The sequence below is a fragment of the Acipenser ruthenus genome, chromosome 8 (genome assembly GCF_902713425.1).
Source record: "Acipenser ruthenus chromosome 8, fAciRut3.2 maternal haplotype, whole genome shotgun sequence".
In the NCBI taxonomy this organism is placed as follows: domain Eukaryota; kingdom Metazoa; phylum Chordata; class Actinopteri; order Acipenseriformes; family Acipenseridae; genus Acipenser; species Acipenser ruthenus.
In genome coordinates, this window is record NC_081196.1 from 52206327 (window position 1) to 52234063 (window position 27737).

A 27737-nucleotide genomic window follows, 5' to 3' on the forward strand; every position below is an offset into this window, starting at 1 on the left:
GAGAGAGAGAGAGAGAGAGAGAGAGAGAGAGAGAGAGAGAGAGAGAGAGAGAGAGAGAAAACAAGCAAGCAGACCTCTAAATTTATCCCACCCACTTCTCCCAACTACTGCACTGCACACTGACAGCCAGATGGCCTTGTCGGAAGGCTGACCTCTCTGGATTTTCAGGCAGTCTCTGTGGGGAGAGTTACAGAGAATTAGATACAACTGAACACGTCGGTGGTATTTTCGAGAGGGTGGAACACGTCTACCATCTGTGAGCAAGGGTGGGAAAACAATATGGGTTGGGTCAGTGCACTTTTTCACTTGCAACATGGAAAGTGGTACAGGAATGTTGTTTCTGAATTCATTCTGGCCTTGTACAGGAGTTGCTTGTTACAGAGCGAGTCAGAATTGTGGGTTCAGGTGGGATGTAATGAAGGGCCCGAGGCTAAAGAAGCAGCTCTGCTAGAGGTTGTATCGCATTGGGCTAAGAAATAATTAAGCCGTCTAGCAATAAGCCTGATATTAATACAGTATATCACATGACCTGCCTTTCAGGCCTGCTCCATACCCCCTCTTTTTTTAAAGCTCTTTAAAGTATGTATTGTGGTTTTAGAGAGGCTGTCCGGCGTTGTACAGTAAGTGATATGAGCTATTGTGTGTAATGAGATCTGTTTAACAGTGTGTTTGTATTCAGTTCTAATTAGTCCTGCTGTTGCTGTACCATTTATGCAAACCGAAAACCTGTGTTTTAGTATGAAAGTGAATCTTATGTGGTACTTAACACATAACAAACAATTGAGCAACGAGGGGGCCTGCTGCTGTTTCCAGTCTTCCACCTCCCTACAGGTTTCACCCCTTAGCATTGGGGTTTAAATCTTTAGTAAACATGAGACTGTTAATGGAGAGAGGCTGAGGTCACATATGGATGAAATGTGATTTACAAACAAAAGAGAAAGTGAGAAACCAACACTACACAACCATTGTTATAGATGTATCTGAATGCACTGGTATAGGTGTATCTGAATACCACTGGTATAGGTGTATCTGAATGCACTGGTATAGGTGTATCTGAATACTGCTGGTATAGGTGTATCTGAATGCACTGGTATAGGTGTATCTGAATGCACTGGTATAGGTGTATCTGAATACCACTGGTATAGGTGTATCTGAATACTGTTGGTATAGGTGTATCTGAATACCACTGGTATAGGTGTATCTGAATACCACTGGTATAGGTGTATCTGAATACCACTGGTATAGGTGTATCTGAATGCACTGGTATAGGTGTATCTGAATACCACTGGTATAGGTGTATCTGAATACCACTGGTATAGGTGTATCTGAATACCACTGGTATAGGTGTATCTGAATACTGCTGGTATAGGTGTATCTGAATGCACTGGTATAGGTGTATCTGAATACTGCTGGTATAGGTGTATCTGAATACCACTGGTATAGGTGTATCTGAATACCACTGGTATAGGTGTATCTGAATACCACTGGTATAGGTGTATCTGAATACCACTGGTATAGGTGTATCTGAATACTGCTGGTATAGGTGTATCTGAATACCACTGGTATAGGTGTATCTGAATGCACTGGTATAGGTGTATCTGAATACCACTGGTATAGGTGTATCTGAATACCACTGGTATAGGTGTATCTGAATACCACTGGTATAGGTGTATCTGAATACTGCTGGTATAGGTGTATCTGAATACCACTGGTATAGGTGTATCTGAATGCACTGGTATAGGTGTATCTGAATACTGCTGGTATAGGTGTATCTGAATACTGCTGGTATAGGTGTATCTGAATACCACTGGTATAGGTGTATCTGAATGCATTGGTACAGGTGTATCTGAATGCACTGGTACAGGTAACACACTTGTGTAGGTGTATCTGTAGGCAAAGCTATTACAGTTAGATTCCTTTAAGTCCTGAGAATTTCTTGGCTCAAAACTTGGTAGAAAACCAACTGTTCGGCTTCTTCATGTGCACATCAGTATGTGGACCTTGAAAAAAACAGAAAAAGAAAGTCCTCCATACAGTCCTCCAGTTGGTAGGCTCTGTTGTAGCTGTTTTTTTATTTTTTGTAAGGCCTGTTTGTTTATTTACGCTGGCCTCTGGTTGTCGTGGAGATGGTCCTGCTGTCCAGCACCTGCTGTCCTCTTCAAACCAACAGTAACAGAGGGCCTGTGCTGGGCTAGGGGAGCTTCTCCTGTGGTTACTGAACCCCATTCTGCAAAATAAACTCTTACTTCATTCATAAAATAAGGGCATTGATTGTTTAAATATGAAAACACATAGACATCAATACATAGACATCAAATTATGTCAGTGAATACAGTGTTTACACACAAGGATAGTAACAATAAGCGCATATTAATCCTGCAGTATTGTAGGTTTAAAATGCAAAATACTGGTAGTTCAATTTTAATACAAGTTTTATCCATGCTTTAAAACTGATCAAACTTTGTACAACAAGGTGTTAGACAAATAGAAAGGTCTGTCAGGGTCCAAAAGTGGCCCTCAGGCTTTGCTGTTTCAAGCAGTTCCACTGTAAGCAGCATCAAGGGTTTTGTTTGCAAACCGCTAACATTAATTTAAGTAATAGCAAACACAATATTGGGCTACTTGCATTAATGTGAATGGCCTTTGTGCTTACATGGAGGATTGTTCTACTTTACAGCCCTGTTAAGATTGGAAATGTTAACTCCTGGGTGTTAAGTGTGAGAGTTATCAAACGTTTACCATCCTTTGGGCATGTTTGCTGTTGAGTTCATTAGTGCTAGTAAAATGCACTTAAGCACTGTGATATCTGTGGTGAGCAGCTGTATTTAAATTCAAATCTACAGAGGATCGGTGGCTTGTTTGCTTTTTATTTATTTCAGGTAGACTGGCTGCTCTTAACTGAATTTGTTAGAAGTATCAAGATCATTCATTTTTAATTATTAACTTTTTTTTAAGTTTCCATTTTCCCGTTGGGATTTGGGATGTGCCTTAATGTATTTAAATAAAAAAAAAATCTTGGTTTGTGTTTCAATCTGTCAAACAATATGGGAAAAAGTAACAACACAAAAGCATTGATTATAGTAACAAATCAAGAATATATTCCTCAATTGTTGCGTACAAGTGGTCATTCTACTGCTTTTGTAAATTCTAATTTTTTTTCGATGATCAGAATGTCATTGTGATGTCACTTTGCTCCATTCCTACTCGCGCACAATCAGTACAGTTTGAATGTATTTCTTTACATGTTATTTAAATGAATGTTATTATAGCTGACAACTAACATGAACTGGATTATTGACTGGTATGCCTGGAATTCCTGCACTGTGTGGTGTGTGCTGTCAAGCTCTTATGCATATTGCCGCTGTGCTGAAACAACACGCTTTTTATGTTGTATATTAAGAGTCCATGACATTTCCTTAATGCCTGGAAACCTGTTCAGATGAACCACAGTTCATTCAGTCAGTTTCAGTACAAGATCAATCACCCATGTGTCAACAAATAAAACACAGGATGGATTTGTATTGGAAGCTGACATTTACTACAGAAACAATGTACTCTTGGCCACTGCAAACACCGCAGCTCAAATATTCTTGCAGTAATCGATCAATTATTATTATTATTTATTTCTTAGCAGATGCCCTTATCCAGGGCGACTTACAATTGTTACAAGATATCACATTATTTTTACATACAATTACCCATTCATACAGTTGGGTTTTTACTGGAACAATCTAGGTAAAGTACCTTGCTCACATCGTGGGTTCAATCCCTGGTAGGGGTACAGCAGCAGTGTCCCCTACCAGGGATTGAACCCACGACCTTCCGGTCAAGAGTCCAGAGCCCTAACCACTACTCTGGATGCTTTACTCAGCCAATCATGACTAACCATTTATTGAATACACAACAGTACAAGTACCTGTTGCAGTAAGTATTAAAAACTTGATAATCATTTTGACAAGAAGTCTTTGTTAAATGGGCTTACATGGTTGATATAGAACTGAAGTTGATATGTACAGTACAGTAACAAAAAAAAAACAAAAACATGTGGTCCTGTACCTAATAATTCATATTGCATCTAGAGGGGTGTTTCACAGTACTGTGCGGATTCCTCAGGGAGGGTAGCATTGGCTCCATTGTTTCCACAGGTTATGGAGGGGAAATCGACAGGGATCATCTCTCCTTATCACACTACAGCAGACCCTCCAGGCCAGGTTCTGATTGGCTCATATAGACACCTGCAGTGTTCGCCTTTGTCCTCCACAGGCCCGTAGCTCTCTGTCACTAGCTTTGTTCACAATTGTGTGAGCTAACCACTAACGGTTCAAAGAATTTGAGTATTTTTCCTGTAATTACGAAAAGCTTATTGTGTTTTCCATTTAGCAACTGTGTGAACTTCTTAAAACAATAGATCTATGAGCCTAATTATTCTGTGTTTGGCAAGTCGTGTAAACAAATAATGCGATTGCATGGCTGACCACAATTATATTATTCCTTTTAATGGGCTTTTGTTTTTGCTTGCTGATTGTAAAGCCCTTTGTGCGTCAGAGTCTGCAAAAATGAATTATCCCATCACACTGCTATGTTTTAAAGATACAGGTTAAAACTTCTAACCTTGCTAAAAATTTAAGACGACTCTTGTCTAGCCTTTACAAAAGAGAACAGAAATTTCTAGAAATTATTCATTTTCATATCTTTAATACCTTGATTTGCTGTGCTGTCATCCATTTTTACTAGCTAACAATTTTCTTTACTTATTTGCCTGTAAAAACAGGAAGGTCACTGACATTCATCATCCGCCATGGCTATAAATTTAAAATTAGAAAAAAGTTTGACATACAGACAGATGTACTGTACAGATGCATTCATATACCCCTAGATTATGATACTTTCCAAAGCTTGTGAGCTTTCTCTCTCTCTCTCTCTCTCTCTCTCTCTCTCTCTCTCTCTCTCTCTCTCTCTCTCTCTCTCTCTCTCTCCCTAACTTTGTTATGTTTCTCTCCTTGCCTGGGACCTCATATAAAAATTACACTATTTTCTCAGTAACTAGTGTTCTGGTCCAACACCATTTTGCAGAGGAAGTTTGGATGTGTGACTGTTAGCAGACTGAATTGCACTTAGAGGTAACATAAAACTAATTTCAAGCATTGTGGAATTAACCTTCATGATACCTCGCAGCGTGAGTTGTTTAAATGTGCAAGGTTAGAAATTTCCACCTGCCCATCATTCATCGTGATCGCTGTGAGATTCCTGCTATTCTTGGACAGTCCTGATTCATGGAACTACAGTACCTGCACCTAGATTAGTAGTTCAGCAGAGGGCAAAGCATCTCAAATTAGAATGTGCATCCAAGTGCCACAAGCTTAGGGCACAGCGTGAAACTAGAGAGGGCTGCCGAGTGCATCGGAACACGATGCTTCCAACCAGTGGAGCTGCTTAACACAGTAAAGCCTGAGGGCCGCTTTTGGACACTGACAAGCCTTTCTGTTTGTCTAATATTTTGTTGTACTGTACAACGTCTGCTACATTTTAAATAATTTTAAATAATGTAATTCCCTTATCAGTTCCCTTATTCCTGCAGTGTGAATTGGGAATGTGCATGTTCAGGGTAAGCAGCCCAGTCAGAAACAGTGGGCCTCACTACTTGTTTGGAACCTATGTACAGTAGCTGTCTAGACAAAGGAGGCTTCCCACTTTATTTGCCTTTTACCCAGTACTGTGAGAAATTGTTTGTTAATTGTATTTATGTATTTGTGCACCAGGTGATACGCTTAACTAGAAGTGTAGTTGCTTTAATGGGGACAGCATTTTGGTCAAGATACATTTAACTAATTCCCAACAACAAACAATGTTTATAGAATATAGTACATTTTGTGACCAGATTTGTTCCATTGTATGAAATGCATTTTTAACACAGCATTATGGATAATTGTGGCGTTGAAGAATGCTTTGAGCAGGTGCTGTTTGCTAAGCACATGGTTAAATCATGAGACTTTCTGTTCCCTTCATAATTGTATCGTAACCACAGATGTATGTCTTTGCATCCCATCTGTTTAGCTGTTAAAAGTGAAGTATTTATGATAAGGCATTTAAAGCACCTTTCCTCCTTGCAGTTCTCTGTACTGGTATGTGTTGGCGGGTTTAAAGATAGCTGTCAGTTTTGCTTGGCTATCTGTTCCATGCACAACATTTCAGTTATGTGTGTGCTGGTAGAAGCAGCTGATTCAGCATGTGCCCAGATCTGTAGTGTACTTAGAATACCAGTATATTCTAGGCCTAGTGTTTGTGCATTGTAATGGGGCCAAATTTGCTGGGTTCAGCCAGAGAAAACTAGACTTGCTTTTCCTTTTTTATTTTTTTTTATTTTGTGAAGATAAAATAACATTTTCTTAAATTGTTAATGTCGGAACACTTGCAGGGCAGCAAAGGGAAACAAGAAATGCATATTTCTTATTCCTAATAAGAGCATATAGCTTTAAAATTATGCTTTTGGATTTGATTGGACCTATAGGCCACAAAATATACATGAAAATGGTGTTCAAATTAAACCTAGTTGTGTCGACCTAGAAATTATACAAGACCGTTTTAAATAATAAATGGCCAAAGAATGGCCAAACCGAAGGGGGAATTGAAAAGAATGGCTTTATAATAAAGTTTTGAACAGCAGAAATGTGTTGAGTCATGGGGACAATTGTACTTGCTAGGCCTTTAACTTGGGATATATTAAAGTTGTTTTTTTTCAAATTTTGTTGTTTGTGAATACATATTCATGAAACTGGGACTGTTTTTAAAGAAACCCACAAAAGTGTAGGACAGTTCCATGATTATAAAACGGTTTTATTCATAAAAAAAACAAACTATACTGTATATACAAATATTGGAAATACATGTGGGACAACAACAGTTTTAATAAAATACTGCATGTGATTGCAGCCAGAAAATGTTGACCTACAGATACAACACTTCCTAAGGTTTAGTACATTTTCAGATGTCTCTGAAGATGAAGGAGAGAAGGCTGTGGAGAAAACTGCAGAAGAAACGACAAAGAAGAGAAAGATCCAAACAATAAAGCCAGCCAAGGCTAAGAAGACAAAAACACAGGTACAGTAGCGAATAGTAAGTGTACCATTACTTATCTGAACATGCAGCAGGGAGTTTATAACAAACTGAGAAAAGCAGTTCAAGCAAGCTACAAAAGAAAAAAAAAAAAAATCTTACCATTGGTGAATTATCCGTCACTGTCATTTTCTTATGAGGAAGCTGGATGTATTGGCCTTTTCTACATGTCTGTCATGTGATCTCTTGAACTAGGAAGGCTGAGATAAGGACTAAAAGCAAAATATGTTGAAAAGTTGTTAGAAAATTTGTATTGCTAATTGCCATAAATCTCATTTCTTATATAATCTGTGCGTCTTAAAGTAAATTGACGATAATTCATATTTCCATAGGTAACATTTATTGGAATTATTTTATTACTTTTAAATGTCCATGTCTTCAACAATTTAAAGTAATCACATTTAAAAAAACAAAAAAAACAATAAACCTAATTTTTCCAATTCTTAGTTACAGGTAACATTGCCTGCCAGCTCTACTGCAGCTATATCTTCAGCATAGTTTGGTTTGTGGTAGTCATACATTGAGCGGGATTATAATAAAGACATTATTAGACAACCTTTAAAAAGTTTTGAAAATTCAGACATATATAATGACACTGAAAAACGCTACTAACGTGTTTTTGTGAGGACTGCAGTATATCTTTTGAGTGAGTTATGCATTACAGTAACTAAATTCCTAATGCAATGTTTTCTATCCCCCAGACTGAGTGTATTGTCGCTAAGAAGGAAAAACAGGAAGATGAGAAAGACACAAAGCCAAAAAGAAAAAGAAAGCTACTTGTTCATTTCTTTTTTGCCCTGTCCTCTCCGTCTCTTGCCTTACAAAGACACCTGTGGGGGAAGTGGGGTAAAAGAAGGTGCAGCAACACATTTTTTAGTAGTTTGCTCTCGACTTAGAATAAACTTAAGCATGCAAGAGCATTGGGCCCCCAGCAGGCATTTTCTGGAACACTAAAGCTTTATGAATGTGATCCAAAGTGTCCAATAAGACATTTCCGAGGACAGTGCAGCACAAGGTGTGTAATTGCTCACAAGGTGTAATCATCACACAGGTTTCATCTCCACACAGCCACTTTGAAAAATGACTCTGTAAATTGAATGTGGAAAACCTTTATAAGGGTATTAAACTCATTTCATGATGAACAGTTCATTTAAAGTCAAAGAAAACCACAAATGCAAAAATAATGAATAAGCTTTACCCCAAACAGTATGTATCGTATCGTTACATGAATATATTATTACACCCCTACTTAATAGTGAATAAGGCAGGGTTTGCTTTGCTTTACATTAAATAGTTCAGATATGCAACACCAAGCAGTTCATTCAAACTGAATCTAAATCATCCAACATGACTTGTTTTTTTCACCAGTAAGCTTTGTCATGTCAGCTTAAACTCACAGTACATCATGTGGCATTAGCCATAGGACATTGAAAACCTGGCACAGGAATTACATTTTTTTAACAATGTGTCACTACATTTTAGAGTCCCCTTGATTTTACCTTGTTTATATTTTTCCATGTACTGGCAGCGTCAGACCCTAAACCAGGCTGTCCTGCTGACCTGCAGAAACTGTTTGAGGACAACTTCAAATAAGCGCTCTGTCATTGAAATGGAGGAGCTGAAACTGCCAGGTGCGACACCTTTAGCAAGGAGAACTCTTTATTTATTGATTAGACAACCACACCCTCGGATTATGTGCATGTCACGAGTGATAAGGCCGACAGACCACGTTTTCCATCAACAGAAAGGTAGAATATGCAGTAAAAATCTAAACCATTTTATAACTGGCCCAGAACTCACTGCAGTAAAACAGAGAGAACTAAAGAATTCCTTTTCACTTGACTGAAGGCACAACCTGGTGTGTTCTCTGCTGTTGCGCTTTTTGCTAAGCATTATTTATGGTGGTTGTCATCTTTTGTTTTAGATTCCTGCTTCCTTCCGAGCAATGACCTCACCCACAGTCTCTCTTCATTTCTTAAGGAAAGTAAGTGAATATCGACTTCATATTTCAGGCAGCACTAAATAATAGCTTTCGGTACACCAGCAAATTAAATCCACATTGGTTTTGAGCTCCTGAAAACTGCAGCGTGACACTAAAGTTATATCCCGAACCTACAGCTCCTCTAATTACTAGCTCAAGCCTTTTTGATGTCATGTTTTATTAATTTGAAACACATTGCACCAACATTTTTTTCCTCTGGACTAGGTAAGACATTTTCTCTTGAATCTGAAACGATGTCCTTTTTACTGTTACTGTTTGACTTCAGATTTGGCACTGTTTCCCTTAAAGACTTTACAGTTGCCCCTCGATGTAAAACAGTCACCACTCACCTCACTTTGTTCTTGGATAGGAAATGAGACAATTGATTTCAACCTTGAGGGTGTTGCCGTTCAACCTCTGAATGAAACCCTTCTTTTAACCATTATTTAAAGTAATTGAAGCTAACAAAATAATTCAATCAGTCTTTGAAAGAAACACATGTTACACTACACATGTACTTTCATTTTAAAACACGATGTCTGCAGTACTTTAGGTTAAAGGGAGCTCTTTTGAGACCTACATAATGAATGGGTGAGCATGGCGGTGAAAATTTACAGAACTATATTGTTAGCTACAATTACTTTAAGATGCATGTGTTTTATGGGTATCACATTCAAACTGGTACCGTTACCTTGTTTTATTGACCTGTCCGCTGTGCACCAGGAATAATGCTGTTTTTGTGTTTCAGTCTGCCCCAAGTGGGCAAAGCTGTGTAAAAACCACACTGAGGAGAAATCTGTGGTGATGTTGATTGTCTGTAGCTCTGCCCATCGTGTTCTGGATTTCATCAAGTGAGTACAGTACTGGTTTTCGGGTCACAGCCTTACTTAGGGGATAGAAACGTATTATTATGATATTGATTTTCATTGTGATGTATATATTTTAAGTGGTGAGTCCAAGCAAATAATCGACAAGCCCTCAAAGAGAGCCAGTGGTTGTTTGCAGGCATCCTTATGAGTGAAATTACTATTCTGTTTAAAAAAAATACATTGGAAAATAAATCTCAAATAAACAGCTGCAATCAGAGAATTACTTCCTTTAGATTAAACTCTGCATCTTCTTAGCAACATGGCATAATGTAGAACTGTACGATTCACCCGGTAATTCCCTTGTTGGATTTGAATGAAAAAAAGGTAGATTCCAAATTCCAGCTTAAAAAATAAATTAAAATAAAATAAAACATCACTCTGTAGCATTAATGGTATTCAACACTTGAACTCTCAACACACATCATTTCATAAGCCGTACCCCTCATGCACTTCCATTGGCCGTATAGGTCTCAGGTGTTCAGTTTTGAAAGAAGCACATGCTATCATAAACATGTATTTTTATTTTAACTAAAAACAATAAAACTGCAGTAAGATATGACCAATTTGAATTAAATGTTAAGCTATAATGGTAAGTAACAAAAACTCCCTCAGTAGTTCCATCAAGGTCAAAAGTGTGTAGGTACAATACTGTAGTACAGTAATTGATTAATTCAAACTTTTTGCTGTCCAGAAAATGTATCTAAGTACTGTATAAAGAATTTCAAGAATTAGACAAAATTCTAAGTGTAATCTCTGTTTGCACCTAGTAAAATTCTTACCAACCTTCCCTCTTTCCTATAATTAACCAATCAGCAGCTTCCCTTAATAACTTAAATACGTTGTCGTGCTGTGACCTACAGTAGGACATGCAAATGTGTAACAGACCTGAAACTACAGCATTTTTTTAAAATAAGCAAGCAACAGTTTACAATTGCAAATTATGAGTGCATGTATCTGTGTGTTTCTAGGACGGTGTCTCTTTTTATTTTATGGAGTAGTGATTGCTTGCGTGTGTGTGCTTGTCTAATTGTGTTTGTATGAAGGCGAATGAGCATGTTCTAACGAGTGCCTGTTTATTTGTATACTGTATGCATGAGGTTTGCAGTGTTTATATGTGGGGGTATGTTTGTGTTTCATGAATCATTTCAAAATTCCAGACATGGAACAAAGTCTCAGAACTTGAAACTCTGCAAGTACTCCCTTGTGAAATAGAGTTCAGACGCTGTAATGTACGCATTACATCCCCAGTAAAAAATGTTCCTCATAAGAGATAGAATTCTTGTTTCAGGGATACAGTGCTGTAAAGACAGGGATAATGTAATATTTAAATCATGATTTAATGTAGGAGAACAAAATGCGTCTTTGGCACTGAAACATGTCTTTTTTTTTCAGGCAACTTACAACCTTCAAGGGCAATTCCAAAGTTCTGAAACTGTTTGCAAAACATATAAAGGTAAGCGACAGGCGCTTCCATAAGGGTTTGATGTTCTTCTGTTTTTTTTTTTTTGTGACAGAACATTTTGCTTGTAAATAGTAGTATAAAGCACCCATAAATGGCCAGGTCCTTCCACTGAAAATCAAAGCAATGTATTTGAAAATGGTCAAGCAGACCCATGCAGGGTTGGCCTTTGTCCTTCAGTGGCTGGTAGCTCACCCACATCCCCTTTATAGCTCCTTGCTGTAAAGACAGGTCGGAGGACGCCCACTGACCTTCACCTGAGCTGTTTTGATAGTGTAATTACACATTCTAAATTGGGGAGGAAGTCAGTGTAAAACAATTGCCGTGAGAAATACACAGTCCTGTTTCCTTACTGGCAGAAGTGGTAGCGAACCATCCAAATTCAAATGGTCCTTTGCCCACATGCAAATGAAGCAAGAAAAGCAAAGGCTCATCCCTCTAAAACTAACAACATCTTTGAATAACATCCAAGCAACTGTTTCATTAATGGCAATATTCAAAGGTAACCCAGTATTCTCTAGTAAAATTTAAATATATTAAAATAACCTGGAATGAATTTGTATTAGTACTATTTGTAAAAAGGGCGGCACGGTGGCATAGTGGTTAGCGCTGCTGCCTCACAGCGCCAGGGTCCTGGGTTCGAATCCGGCCTAGGGTACTGTCTGTGTGTAGTTTGCATGTTCTCCCCGTGTTCGCGTCGGTACTCCGGTTTCTTCCCACAGTCCAAAGACATGCTGTCCAGGTTGATTGGTCACTCTAAATTGCCCTCTGTGTGTGTGTGTGGTGCCCTGCAATGGACTGGCGTCCCGTCCAGGGTGTAGTCTCGCCTTGCGCCCTGTGTATGTCGGGTTAGACTCCGGCTCACCGCGACCCTGTAAAGGAGTAAGCGGTTAATGATAATGGATGGATGGATGGATGGACTATTTGTAAAACAATCTTTGTGCTGCTTATTTTATTCTTTCTTGCCTAGTACTTCAGTTGATTACTCACACAGACAGATGTATTGTACAGATGCATTCATATATCCCTAGATTATGATACTCTCTCTCTCTCTCTCTCTCTCTGTCTCTCACACACATACACACACACACACACACACACACACAGCGGATGAATGAGTATTTTTAACAGTAACGTAATCGAGTATTATTTGTATAACTTGCACAGAGTTCTTGTTGAAGGTTGTCTTGGCGAGTAAAAGCTTTGCCCCATGTAAAAAAAAAAAAATGATATTGTAATATTTAAAAAAGTATGGCTATTTGGTAGTTATTTATTTTCACAATGGGTCTACAGCAATTCATGTTTATGGTGTAATTTTTATAATTCCAAAACTACTGTATTTTAAGATTTCACCACATGTTCATGTTCAACACTGTTGAAAAATGTAACATATAGAGTTGTGTGGTGGGATTTCACTAAGTGTCAGGTTTTATAAATATGTTATCTTTGTAATGTGAAAGGTATACATATTGTAAAAGTTTTTTTTTTAACATGTCTATAAGATTTGTAATACTAAAGGTATCTGGCGTGATCTCAGTATGCAAGTCTGTTGAACTTCTTGTGTTTATATATATGTTAAATTGACTTTGGTATATGTTTATAGAAACGGAGGTGTCCGAAATGATGTCATTTGGTAGCAATATGTGTTATGTTTGCTGGAAAAAAAAGAGATTACTCCTTGTGCCATGATAGTGTCACGACCCAAGCTGTTATCAGCAGGAATTAGACTCAGAGACAAAAACTGCAGTGAAGCGCTGCTGCGCACGTTTAATTGACAAACACAAAACACAGGAAAACCAACTGTGTCACGAGGGCCAAAATAAAAGGTTTACACAAAACATGCAAACATAGGCTGGGTATTCGCTTGCACTACTAAGTTGTAAACCAAACACAGTTACACCTAACTCCATTCCCTAAACAAAGGATCTTGCTTTATACAGATGGCCACGTCCCAATTAGCACTCAGTTGCCTAATTGGGGAACGGCCACACCTGTGATTGATGGCAGCGACAGAATTAACCCCATCCCTGCCAGCCTTACATTCCCATACACACTATTTACACAAGCAGGGCTTTTGTCTTATAAATGCGTGACTCTGTGTGTGAGCTAGAGAGGCTAACAGACCAATCACAAAATACATCTCAGAAACATTTGATCTCAGAACTGTGTACTAAGTTCAGGCTTATAACCAGGTAATAATGGACCTGACATTGCATAGTAAAGTATAGAAGCCTTGTGTTTGGGGGTCTTGGTTGCTGTTCTGTGATATTTGAGCTTTATTAGAGAGTATAATGTAAGACTCCCATTGAATAGCAGCTCAAGTCATTCCAGCATTTGTAATGAGTTTGATTAGACACACCTTGTAACTTACAGTGAAGCCTTAAATGCTGGTCATGGCAACAGTGCACTATAAACTTGCAGTTTGTACAACTGTGACAACATTCAGTCATTTAATTTGCTGTTTTGTTTCCTTTTTAGGTAGAAGAGCAGATCAAGTTGCTACAGAAAGGAGTGACCCACATGGGGACCCCAGGGAGGATTAAAGCTCTCGCAGAACAAGGTTGGTACGATGTGATTATACCTCAGTTCAGCTCTGAATGGGCCAGTCGGTCACCTGACACTAACCTTCAGGCCTCCTTTGAATCCGTTTAGAAGACTAAGCTATAGCAATACTCACATTTTAGGTTTTTTTTTTAGTCCTATGAAGAACAAAAAGGTTGCAAGTGTGTTTTGATAGGCCTCAAACATATGTAAATAGTTTTTAAATACTTGAACTATAACACTATTTATTTTGTAGGATACCCCAGCAACTAACAACCCTGTTGGGTAAAGATGGTTTGTTGACAATATATTTGATCCATTCCTCAATAATCCGAAAAAATTGAATAAAAAGAAACACTTGTCTGCTGCCACCTTCTGCTTTATTTGGGTCCTTGCAGGTATCCACCACTGGATTGAACTGTAAGCAGCGCCCCCTTCTGTTTGGAATGACTCGGCTGACTGCACTCATCTGAATGAACCTTGGCCTTTCATATAAATAAGATTCATCAAAGCCTTTATTAATTGTGTTGCAGATGGTCTGAGTGTGAAAGCTCTGAAGTATGTGGTGTTGGACTGGAACTGGAGCTCAGGAGAATGCCAGACATCCCAGAGGTAAAGTGTGTGGGTTTGTCCAGTTATTAATGAGCAGGGTTTTATAATGTAGGTAGGTGTTATCCTAATTGTCTTAACAACATAGCCATAGAGTACAGCTGTGCACTGGTTAAAATGGTTTAATTCCTGCTAACACTCTGTAATCCCTCACAATCTGTTGATGACACTTAACTTTTACGGCTGGTTTGACAGAACCTGATTATCCCTAATCTTGGATTACTTTACCTAAAGTAACATTAGGTAGCCCAAGATCGGGGTCTGTGAAATCAGCAATTTATCCCTTATTTCAGCATGTGTGATGTTAAAGAGAAACAGAGAAAATACACTTCTGTAACTTGTTATAATAATTCACTTACATTTTTTAAATATAATCATTATTTTCTGCCTGTCATTGCTTCAAATTTACTTCAGCAAAAAACAAAACAAAGAAAAAACAACTATGTTTTAACTGAATATCAATCACCCTGACAGATCTGAAGTATTTCATATATGTTTGCTCTGCTTATATATATACAGTACTTGCCACAAAAGCAAATACAACAGGTACTTATTACAGTATGCCTCGCAAGAAACACAATGACACAGGCGCTCTTAAGGGCACTTAATGTTTAATCTTAATGTGCTTTATTTTAATAATAATCTGAAGCCAGATAATAGGTCATGTGTGTACACAGGACTAACATACTGTTGGAACTATTATGCTTGAAGTTGTGGAAGAACATTCAGTGAAGAATAGAGTCCCCAGCCTTCTACAAACCATACATGAGAAAGAGGAAGCAAGTGGTTTTGGTTCCTTTATTAATAATTATTATTATTATTATTATTATTATTATTAAGCAAATATTATTGTTACTGGTACATACTTTAGATATTGCAGATACAGTGCTACATTTTAAGGAAAATTAAGTTTACCCCTTTTTGTTACATTAATATATATTAACTCAGTTGCAGATAGTTTTGTGAAATTGTTTGAAGCGACTGCAGTATTTGGGGAATTTAATGTGTCAGACTGGCATTTGTTTGTACATACTGTCATGGTAGGGCAAAAGTGGAAACGATTGTTAATATCTTTACACAAACACATCCCAATACAGCATTTGAATGTTCAAATACAGGAATTGTGCTTCTGCTTCCCTTGGAAACCAATAAAAACTAAACATCCCCCCCCCCCCCCCCCCCAAAAAAAAAAAAAAATGAGAGAATGAACAAACATGTTAGACACAATTAATTGGCCAACAGTCCAGTCTATCACAAATCATTAAATGTTTAATCTGAAGCATGACCACTCTTGTTGTGCGTTCATGTCTACATTTCGTTTTACTTATTTTAGAAAATATTCTGAATTTGAAACATACTGTGAAACCAAACATTTCCCAACAGCAACCTTCTTTTTGTGGATACATGTTGCAGTTTTGCACTTTCTGTTTTGAATTTTGCTGAACTTGGATCAAATTGATATTACATTTAGATAATATATCCAGCTGTGGGCAGGTTAAAAGTTGATGTATTTGATAGTTGTAAGCCTAAAAAATGTAGTGGATGTGTTTTTTGTTTTTTTTTGCCCTGTAAAGTTATATTGTCTACCTAATTGTGCAAGAATTTGCTTTTTAGTTCCAAAAGGTTACTTTTTTATTTATTTGTTTGTTTTGAAAAACACCCCCTGGAGCCTGGCGCCCACAGCAAGGTAGACTGGAGTTTGAAATCTGTACATATTAGAGATCAGATCAAAGTATTGAACTTCTTGGTCAGTGGAACCATTTAACAAAATTGTGTTTCACTGAGTGAAAAATCTAAAACATTATGAGAAATAGTTGCTGAGGAGTCAACAGCTGCTGTTTGAGATTTTGCAATAATAATAATATTACATGGAATTATATATATATATATATATATATATATATATATATATATATATATATATATATATATATGAAATAGATAGATAGATAGATAGATAGATAGATAGATAGATAGATAGATAGATAGATAGATAGATAGATAAAAACTCCCCTGTAAGATTGTTGAAACTGACACCCTGGGATCCTTCAAGAAGCTGCTTGATGAGATTCTAGGATCAATAAGCTACTAACAACCAAATGAGCAAGATGGGCCAAATGGCCTCCTCACGTTTGTAAACTTTCTTATATTCTTATTTCATTCATCATGTTTACAAACACAAGGGACTGTGTCAAAAGTACATAAAAAATCAACTGAAAGAAAAAAAGTACAAAACACAACAAAAAAAGTTTTTCATAAAAATATGCTGACTCCATCTCCTTGTGATCTTGCTTCAAAATAAGAATAGCATAATAAATGTCATTCACTCTTATTTCCTTGGTAATGATGGCCTGCTAAAAATAACCTCTGAGCCAAGAGAAAACCAGGCCTAGAAACCAAAGGTTACAGGCAGCAACGGATAACCGTCATACACACTTTAAAGGGGCAGTGTACCTACAAATATACATGGTACATGTAATCTTTAAAAAGTGATGGAATGGCAGCAGATTTAAATAGCTCAGCTGTGTAAATGATTAAGTATGCCCTTCCCTGGTGAACAAAAATACTCAGTGGGCCAGACACTGAGCCATATTCACAACACTTGCAGTACTGTTTTAAAATTCAAAGCAAATTTTGATAAATTTAGTGTGCAGTTTGTACTTAAAACATTCCTTAATGTTTTGTGAATAAGACCCAATGTTAGAGATGTTGGTTTGGCACACAAAGGGTCACATTTTATTATTCAAATGGTGGCTGTATTTAGTTCCATCGCTCTAGCAGAAATTCCTAACTTTATTTGAAAATTGGTTAAACGCAAGGATTTCTAGCAATGCTATTAAGGACTGTTTTAAAAGAGACATGTCTTTGGATAAACATTGCTTTGAAAAATGAGAATAAACTAATTAACCTCCTACTAAAACAGGCTCTGTGAACCCGCAAAGTTGATTTATTAATTCAAAATGGTCTTTAAGAAAACATTCCTTAAAGTTCTGTGAAAAACTGTCATTATTTCTTACCTACTGGTCAGCCCCATGTCTCTTTTTCTTAGAGAGGAGATGTAATATTTTGCAAGACATTGGGGCTGATTTTCAATAAGTAAATTACTTGTTTTTTTTTCAATAGGTGAAAAACAATGTTAGAAACTAGAAATAAACAGAGAATGTATTTATTTCAAATCAGTTTAAGTAGGCTAAGTTAAGTTGAAATAGAGAATTATATTTCAGAACAATATGTAAGAAAATAAGTATCATTTCCGGGGGCAGGTTTGGCTTGCGATTGAAAAAAGGACTGTGTACCTTTAAATCTAGTGTTTAGGCAAAAAAGGGGAAGGATACAAAAGCAATTGTAGTTAATAAATAACATTCTGCCTGTCCAAGAGATTGCAATGTTGGAACGTGATCAAAACGCAAGGAACGCTTTGTTACAGGCTAACTTTACCTTAAATTCATGTTTTTTTGTTTTATTTAGTAAGTGGCAGTAAGTAAGATGTCAAACAGAAAGGACCCTCCTGGGTCTCAGCCTTTTATGAAGCGTCCAGACAACACAGCTTTTAAACAGCAGAAGCTTCCTGCCTGGTCTCCCACCCTCAAAGCAGAGACTGTTCTGCCCTTCTTCTTCCTGAGTGGGGTGGCCTGCATTATGATTGGGGTCTTGCTTTGTATAACCGCTGCTGGAGTCCAAGAAATTAAAGTAGGTCTCCTAAAACATCGTGAATATTATTATTATTATTATTATTATTATTATTATTATTATTATTATTATTATTAGTTGTTGCTGTTGTAGTGCAGACAGGGAAAATGCTGTAAAAAAATGCACTAATTAGCATCTGGTTTGTTTAAAATGTCTACTTTTATAAGGTAAATCTTTTTACAGAGTAATACTAAGAAACTTAGTTTGACAAAACTGTGTTCTTCTGTGGTGTGTTTTATTAAAATGTTTGCTTAGCTAATAATAGTATTTTTGTAGTAGAATCCAGGATTGTTTTTTGTTTCAGCTACAACCTGATTATATATTTATTTATGTATTTGCATTCATACAGGTAGGTAGCTCTTGGCTGTGAAGCTTAGAAATAGGAGTATCAGCAGCATAATTGTGTACACATTTTATTGAGGGCTTTACGACATGGGTGGGTTACAGGATTACTGGTACACAAAAGTGTAGGCCACTTGGCATTTGGAGTATAAAGTGTTTTGACTACTGCACTGGCTGTTTTGTCATTCATTAACTTTGTGTAGTGCTTTCAAGACTTACTGACCATGTAAATGATCACATACATATGATTTGTTTATGTATTTAATTCATCTATTACCAATCAGTATTATTTGAACATGAATCGTGCTTGAATCCAACCAAAACCTCTGCTTTATTGTAATTGGATATTACTGGAGTTCAAAGTTCTGCTCTATTTTTTTTTTTTTTTTTTTAATAATTTACAACACCTTTTTTGTAAGATTACAGTATTTAGTTGACTACATTGTGCATTTGCTGTTTTTTTTTTTTTTTTTTTAATGTACCAGATACGCAGTTCGTGCATCATTAAGAGCAATCCAAGTTTGGACTCTGAGAAACCTAGACTTCGAACACCTGCACTGCACAGCTCACTTTACTTTCCTGCCTGGTCTTATTTAGGTCCAAATCAGTGTCTTCCCTTTGTGAGGACTGTGTTGTAAACAGAACCCAACTTTGTGAAAATAAAATGCGTAGTTGGTGTGAACTGAAGAAAAAAAAAGGCCCTTGAAGTCAAGGCAAGAGATTCATAAAATAATTTCAACAGAGCAAAACAAGCAAGACACTACTCATGAAAAGAACTGTTCCTTTCTGCAGCTGGTTTGTTTCTTTATTCATGGGGTTATAATTGTTTCTTCCTATTCTGTATTTCTGAAAATGTTGCCTTTGCATTTGCTTCAAAATAGTCTTCAATTTACAATATTAAATGGAGTGCTTCCCAAACTCTTTAATTCTGAGCTTGTATCCAGCAGATGTGACCAGGAGTGTTTCACTGGTCTGTTGCGTGTCTTTCAGGTGGATTACACAGAAGAAAGAGATTGCGCTGAGTGCTATACTCTCCGCCTAGACAGAGCAAACTCAATAATTGATTGTGCATGCACTGTATCCTTCTCACTATCAGAAGCATTCAAGGTATGTTGCTTTTGAGACCTTAAAAACACACACTTCTGAGCAAATGGGCTGTCTCTTCTTTCTGATTAAGTTGCCATGTAAATGGGATCTCTGACATATATCTTATTGCAAGTCAGTTTCAATCAAGTGCTCGACTGCAGATATGTGCCAGTGGCTGTTGACTAGAATAGCCGTTGATCTAAATTGGGATGGTAATCATTGAGGAATGGTCGTGCATTCTCCCAGGCAATGGATCTCCTCCTAGCGTCTGATGAATTAATAATACTGACATCGGCACAAGACACTCTCTTACCTCTCGACTGGAGGGCTTGCTCTTTAGTTGAATGTTAAGATGCAAGGTTAGCGGCTCATCTCTAGCCCATGCCTCTCCATTCAGTTCAATTGGCTGGGATGCCAAGCCATTACAACGGCAGAATTCCCGTTAACTAAGTTCTTTCCTGGCTACCCATGGTGACCTTACACCCTATTAACAGTTTGATGCGTCCTCAAGTTAGTCTAGCCCTTTACATGGATTATTTCCTATCATACAGGATCCTAAAGCTCCCTGTTGTAATTGAGATTTGCTACCTGTTCAAGGGCTATTCAGTGAAATCTTTGTGTAAAAAATTGCTTTGTCTTTTGTGCAAGTCAAAAACCAAACATCTCTATATTTGTCAGCACTGTTTACTTTTCAAATTCATCCTTTCAGTTCTAACGCATCATCAGTATTATTAAAGTCTCGAGGATTAGGAGTGCAAAGAGTAAAAACAGATTCAAGTTCAGCATCATATTGATTCAAATGATCTGAACAGTGGTGGGTCTGAGGTAAAGTACAATTTGAGAATCAAGGTTATGAAAATCAAATATCTAACAGTGCCTGCGATTCTCTTTAGTGCATTGCTGTCAGTAAGGTAACAATATGTAAATTCCCAAGAGGGTACTTTTTTGTGGTTTGAAAGGCAGTGGTATTTACATGTATGTCTGCCAGTTCATCTGTATGTCTACCTGGATGAGTCTGATTGGCAGATCTGCACTAACCTTTAATAAGTATGCAGTGCAGACTACACTGACGTCTCTGCACACTTTGCAGGGTGATGTGTTCATGTACTACGGATTAACAAACTTCCACCAGAATCAACGGCACTACATGGTTTCCAGGGACAATGCACAACTGGTGGGGAGACAGTATAACTTAAAGGTAACTTAACCATTTGAATTCATGACACGCCGCCTGATAAACTAATGCTATTAAACACAGGTGTTTTGATCACTTGAACTGTTGGTCTTTGTTTTATTTATTTATCTTGTCATTTGTTTTAATCAATATTTACCTAATAAAAGTTAACTGTATTTTGGTAAATTTGCAATGCTGTACCCAGCGCTCCAGATAAACTGCGTAAAAGGTGTTTTACGCAGTGAAAAAATATGAAATACGTATGATATTTAAATTTCATGCGCAATGAATACACAGAGCAATTTTGCTGCACAGCTTGAGTTTGCATGTTATCATGCTTCTTGTACTTCATTGGTTCCCAGCGTCTCAATGGTCAATTGTGAATATACTGGCTGTGGTAAGTAGAGAATACCGGGACAGCTAATTGTAACCTGCCTGGGAATTGCCAGAAACATCTGACTAATAACTACGGTTTTTCAATAAAAAATAAATAAAAAATAAAAATGTATGGATAAATTCACTCACTTGCAGTGAGTGTCTGTGAATAAGCATCTTTATAAAATGGCTTGGATAAATTAAGTGCTGTGATTGGCTGAACAAAATCACATGACCACGCGGTAATAATTGTCTTACCGCACGGCTATGACATCATAGACCAACTTACTTACCTGATCTATTAATATTACTACGCCTTAATAGTAACAATTATCTAAACAGTGTTTCTGTAGGTAAAAATGTCAACATACAACTGAAACAGCATTTAAATCACTCAACAATCTTTTTTTTCATCTCTGTCACTAAGAATTACAGAAAAATTGGCAAATATACTGTGGTACTTATTTAGTCAGAGAACAGAACAAAAAAAAAACTCAAGAGGCAAGCAGTAGCAGTAACACTATTCAAAAGCCATCTGAGAAATCACCACGCAAGTCTCACTCAGCATACTGTATATGCAGCAGTGGCATCTACTTATTAAACTACAAATCGCCTTATAAAATTGACTAGCGAGTATGCAATGTTTAAATTAGACACAACAGATATATCTCACCACTACCCTCTGATTTCAGAAACATAGTTAAAACACAATTAATATCTCTCCTCTCTGCTGACACAACCGTAGGGCTTTTAAACATGGTCGGGTTCGGATAGAATTCTACTGTGCTCGCCGCGGACTGTAACGGAAGTCGTTTAGTCCACATATCATCTAATGCTGGTTTACAATCTAGGGACATTATGCCGGTTACCGGTATGGGTGTGAAAACAGCCTCAGAAATTATTGGTCAGCTTCTCTTGAAGACTGCAAAGCCTGAGTAGCATCACTTCCTACAAAAAAAAAAAAAAAAAAAAAAACACTCGTACGCCCCTCCGTCGAGTGCCAGTGCGGTGCCGTGTTTGGCTGTTACAACAATCCTGCCTCCGGTGTGGGAAATCAGTCTGCTTTCAATTCACAAATGTCATTTCATCTCGAAAATGTTACTATAAATGGCAATGTTCAATGTAATTTTTGTGGCAAATAAAAAAGGATAAAATATATGTTACAATCAGTCTTCAGGGACTATTTTTTCTCAGTGGAAGGATACATAATATATTCTTATTTTTTTTCTTAAAAAAGCTAGTTTGTGTAATTATTTTCAATTTTTTAATTTTACTCACCTAAAATACATTTTACTCACATAGTGTCTGAATTGGACAGTAAATTACTCAATGACCCAAAACCTTATCTGGAGCGCTGTCTGTACCATAAGCATGCTTAGCTGTGGTTTGCCATGTTTTCACTTTGCTTCACAACACTTTGCTATGCTTTTACAATAGTATACCATAGTAGATTTGGCCATCAAGGATTTTTTTTGTGTAGTGACAGATACTCTACTTCTATGCATCAAACCCAATCAACGGTAGCAGTCCCTCTTGTCGGAGACTAGGCGATAATACAATAGCGTCTGCAGTAAAGCACAAAAACATTACATTGGAGATATATTACTCATCTCTGCACTGGAACTCAGTTAGACATATTTTTTTTATATATATTTTTCAGAATCCAAGTATCACCTGTATTCCATTTGACAAATACAAGAATGGCACTCCTATTGCACCCTGTGGGGCTATTGCCAACAGCATATTCAATGGTATGTACCTGAACACATTCTGTCATTCTGTCTGTGTGCATGTCTGTGTGCTTGATAGATATGCCGACATGCCCATTCAACCATGACAAAACTACTTATTTTATAGAAATTAAAGGTGTCTTATATAAAAAGGCCAAAGGTGTCTTGTATAAAAAGGGACACAGACACTGTAACACAATGGGCTAGATTCTCAAAGGACTTTACTAGAATGTTTTGTTGTTTTTTTTTCCGAAAGGTAAAAAACACACCCAATACATTTACCAACTTTAATTTGGGTAAGCAGTCTTACCTTGTTTCTTATTCCTTTAGGGTTCTGTCCACCATTATTATTATTATTATTATTATTATTATTATTATTATTATTATTATTATTATTATTTATTTCTTAGCAGATGCCCTTATCCAGGGCGACTTACAATTGTTACAAGATATCACATTATTTTTACATACAATTACATTATTTTCTTACACATTATTTTTACATACAAATACCCATTTATACAGTTGGGTTTTTACTGGAGCAATCTAGGTAAAGTACCTTGCTCAAGGGTACAGCAGCAGTGTCCCCCACCTGGGGGGAACCCACGACCCTCCAGTCAAGAGTCCAGAGCCCTAACCTCTACTCCACACTGATGCCCTATAACCATTAACTCTGTTTTGATAGGTTTCATGAAATGTAGTATTCATGAACCAACAACAGTTGATTTAGTACTTAAAATATGTCGCGAGTTAACACTTTGTGAGGGCCCTATGTTGATATAAGAGAAATTCAATTAATCTTTTATCACAGTGACATAATTAACTTAAAAGTGAACAGCTTTCGTGGTCCTGTGTGTCAAAGGTGGATAAAGTAATATGGAACTTCATGCATAGGCTGGTCATTCTAGTATAATTAATGAGCCCATTATTAGAGGGTTTGTTTTAGATTACTACAATGTTGGCATTTTGTTTTCCAGATACTCTTCAGCTTTTCTACCACCCTGATAAAAACACTGAAACACCAGTCCCTTTGCTGAAGACTGATATTTCATGGTTCACTGACAGAACAGTGAAATTTCAAAACCCATCACCCAAGGACAATCTTACTGCTGCTTTTGCAGGTCTGTCATTTCCCTGCATATCACAGGCAGACGTTATTATTATTATTATTATTATTATTATTATTATTATTATTATTATTATTATTTTTATTATTGTTTAGTCACTTAGCAGCTGCTTTTATCCATACAGAGACTAGGGGGTGAACTATGCATCTCAACTGCTTCGTGCTGCTGCTGCTGCAGAGTCACTTACAAAAGGACCTCGGTTTTACATCTCATCCGAAGGGCTGATATAGTGGAAGTGCTTGTTGATGAAGCTGTTAACAAGCAGTTACACAAGGCATGCTTTCTGTAAAAGTAGAATACACAGATGGCTAAATATTGGAAAACTGATATCAGTGAATTATACTGTTTTATTATTGTTGTGGTACATTGCAGCTTTAAATGAATTAGTGCTAGTTTGTTTATTTCTATGGCAGCTTCTGATTTTACTGTCATTACATTTTCTGTCATACTGTACATCTTCAATTGGCTGGTGTTTTCATTTACCACTTACTTCCTATACTGGAGTGGTTCATTTTGATAACTAGAAAATGATTGTGAGGCAGTTTTAAAATCCTTAAGTCAAGGCAAGATCAATCACATAAACCTTGTGGTCTGAAAGTATAACTTGGCAATATAGGGTTGCAGTTGTACATAGTAGAAGGAAAACTAAAAGAAGCAAAGTCAACTACATAAACACTTGGCGCCTCATGCTTTAAATCTGTGTAATTCCTATACTTTTAACTGATTGATGTGTAATGCTGTAGGTACAAATTCAGTACACTAAAAGGATCTGTGTAAAATTGTTTCAAACTGAAGTTATGGATGGTTTAAGCTCACTGAGTTTTCTGTCTCAGGAACGGCCCGCCCCTTTTACTGGCGGAAGCCTGTGTACCAGCTCAGTGTGGAGAAGAACAACAACGGCTTTGTGAATGAGGACCTCATTGTGTGGATGAGGCAGGCAGCCTTTCCTTCGTTTAAGAAGCTTTACAGGCGGCTGAATCGCACACAGGAGTTCAACGAAGGCCTTCCAGCTGGGAACTACAGTGTTAAAATTTCCTACAGTATCCTTTCACAAGGTCTTTCTTGGTGGAATGAGCTGTCTCATCAGTATGCTACTAAGCCACACTGACATTTGCATATCCAACTTTTGGGTTTTATGAGGTCATTTGAGCCTCAATATAGTGACACTGCAGTGACCAAGTGAAATGTGTGTCTGGCTGAGACAGGTGGTTGAAAAGTTATTTGAAGTAATTAGGCATTCACAAATTATTTGAATTGGCTAAACAACACTAAAACTTGTGACTAAAGAGTACACTGGCGCCACCTGATGCTAAGAGTGTGAAAGGTGGTTTTATCAGCTGTGCAAACCTTAAAATAACTCCCTGAATAACTGGAAACATTCCTGTATGGAGTGATTGGTGTCAACTAAATTGATATATATATATATATATATATATATATATATATATATATATATATATATATATATATATATATATAATATATAATGTGTGTGTGTTTTATTTTCTTGTTTTTATTAATGTACACATTTAAGTCATGGAGAGAGCTTAAATGCCAGTTTTCTCCTCCATGTGTCACAGTAGAATATAACATGCAATTAGTATAATACAGAGAGATCATGTTTTGTGGTAATAAGAGGTAAGAAAATGCATTTAGAAAGTCTAGTTAGCGTTTCTTAAAGGTGCATATAATATTTGGTGCTGTTGAATCTGAATTATGTACTCAGCCCTTCAACCAGAAGGTGACTTGTACAAAGGACCACTGCCAAAGTTACATATTCCCCATGTTATATCATCTTTACATAAAGACCTGTCTACCAAGAACATTTTGAAAGCCTCTACTATCATTACAGCAGCCTTAAGAAAAATGGTAATTTTGTGACAGTTATTAAGATTTGGTTTGCAGCCCCTTTAAAGTGTTTTGAGCCTACTGGAATTAATAAAACTGGAAGAAACCTGTTAATGGTAAAATATATATATATATATATATATATATATATATATATATATATATATATATATATATATATATATATATTTGCTGAAAAATTTCATACAGGTGTACAATTTTTTTTTTTTTAATTAAGAATCTTAAGAAGATTTAAACGTATTATGAAGCAAGTGAAAAGGCAGTGGAAGTGTATGAGTGGATTACATTATTTGTACTATAAATGTCTAACTCTTGCAAGAAAAAACAATGCTGGAAAGAGCAGTTATATTATTATTTTTAAACATGCTCTTGCTAGTTTTACACACTTAAAATTGTTTTATACCTGATCTGTCAAATCATTAAACTTAGAAGTGACTTTTGGCTTAATTAAAACATTTTAGAATGGAAACCTATCCTGTTGTCCTTAACTGCAACTTTCAGATTACCCTGTGGGCAAGTTTAAAGGCAGAAAGTCTGTGATTCTCTCCACTGTGTCCAGGCTGGGAGGCCACAGCAACTTCCTGGGTGTAGCCTACTGTGCATCCGGCGCGATCATCCTGATAGTGGCCATCTTCTTAACAGTGGTTCACCTGAAATTTAGGAAAAAGTCTCTGGGTCTAGAGGAGGAATAAACCCTACTTTCCAGTAGCAGCCTGCTTAGATGTTTTTTGTGTGTTTGTTCGTAATACAGTTAGTAAAGATCCACCAAACCACATGGGAATGAAATAACATGTATTATGATGTGAGGTGTGAAGTGGATGACAACCTACCTAATGTGATTATGTAAAGAGGACCAAAATGAGACTGTGACTATTTAAAACCAGTAATAAAATGATCTATAGGACCTTCATACTTTTTTTCTTTTGGAATTGTCATGTAAGATTGTGTCTGGTGCAGCAGAGTGATATAGAAATGTTTGTATTTTTCGTTTCTGATAAGTGTTTTGAAGTGTGGATTAAACTGTTTTGTCCATTCTCACATAACTCACCAGACATTAACAAAAAAAATAGTTTTAGTACTTTTATATATATATATATATATATATATATATATATATATATATATATATATATATATATATATATATATATATATATATTAAGAAAGACACACCTGTTGTGACTTAAAAATAAGACATGATCCCAGAATACCATTTCCTCAGCACACTTGTATTATAAATGTTTATTCTGCTCCAGCACACAGACCTGGTTAAAAGGGGCTGAAACACAGCCATCAAACCATTTGTCCATACACCTTGTAACCAGGGATTAGCAAAAGGTTTTAGGATGGCACTCAACAAACAACAAGGATTTTATTATTATTTTTTTTAACTAAGAGAAGTTGGTTGTTTTGGAGCCTTAGAATTGTCATTCTAGTTAGTTTTTGCTTCTTTTTTATTCAGGTTTACAGTATAGTACATATTAGAATAACTGTTCATATAATTTGATTGCTTATACTTAATAATTGGTTGAATTGTATTACTGTATTTACAAGCACTGTCTTGGGTGCATATATATATATATATATATATATATATATATATATATATATATATATATATATATATATATATAATGCAAGCAAAAAAAACAGTTATCACTGAAATGTATTGATTTGTTTTAAATCACTTGTGTTGTCTTTTTCAATAAATAAAACAACAAAATAATGACATATTATTATACACTGCTGTTTATATGTGGACAATATTCTTA

The 27737-nt window shown here is 36.6% G+C and overlaps 2 protein-coding genes across 6 annotated transcripts; both read left to right on the forward strand.

Moving 5' to 3' along the window:
• Positions 1 to 20: 20 nt before the first annotated feature.
• Positions 21 to 18176, forward strand: LOC117407016 (protein CMSS1-like). Of its 4 annotated transcripts, XM_059029195.1 has the most exons (10): positions 21 to 288; positions 6986 to 7098; positions 7815 to 8128; positions 8642 to 8744; positions 9038 to 9097; positions 9843 to 9945; positions 11356 to 11416; positions 13901 to 13982; positions 14497 to 14575; positions 18041 to 18176. In XM_059029195.1, exons 4-10 carry the CDS (start codon positions 8723 to 8725, stop codon positions 18051 to 18053), a joined length of 420 nt encoding a protein of 139 aa, XP_058885178.1. In that variant the 5' UTR covers positions 21 to 288; positions 6986 to 7098; positions 7815 to 8128; positions 8642 to 8722; the 3' UTR covers positions 18054 to 18176. The 4 variants fall into 4 exon arrangements, with proteins under 4 accessions (XP_058885178.1, XP_058885175.1, XP_058885177.1 ...); XM_059029192.1 differs by having other exon boundaries at positions 7815 to 8861; XM_059029194.1 differs by having other exon boundaries at positions 6986 to 8861.
• On the forward strand, positions 17907 to 26869 carry LOC117406743 (cell cycle control protein 50A-like). Of its 2 annotated transcripts, XM_059029190.1 has the most exons (7): positions 17910 to 18262; positions 19595 to 19711; positions 20781 to 20888; positions 22900 to 22990; positions 23947 to 24090; positions 24930 to 25136; positions 26467 to 26869. In XM_059029190.1, the coding sequence occupies exons 1-7, from the start codon at positions 18059 to 18061 to the stop codon at positions 26655 to 26657; spliced, it is 1062 nt and encodes a 353-aa protein (XP_058885173.1). In that variant the 5' UTR covers positions 17910 to 18058; the 3' UTR covers positions 26658 to 26869. The 2 variants fall into 2 exon arrangements, with proteins under 2 accessions (XP_058885174.1, XP_058885173.1); XM_059029191.1 differs by lacking the exon at positions 19595 to 19711 and having other exon boundaries at positions 17907 to 18262.
• The last annotated feature ends 868 nt before the right edge of the window (positions 26870 to 27737 follow it).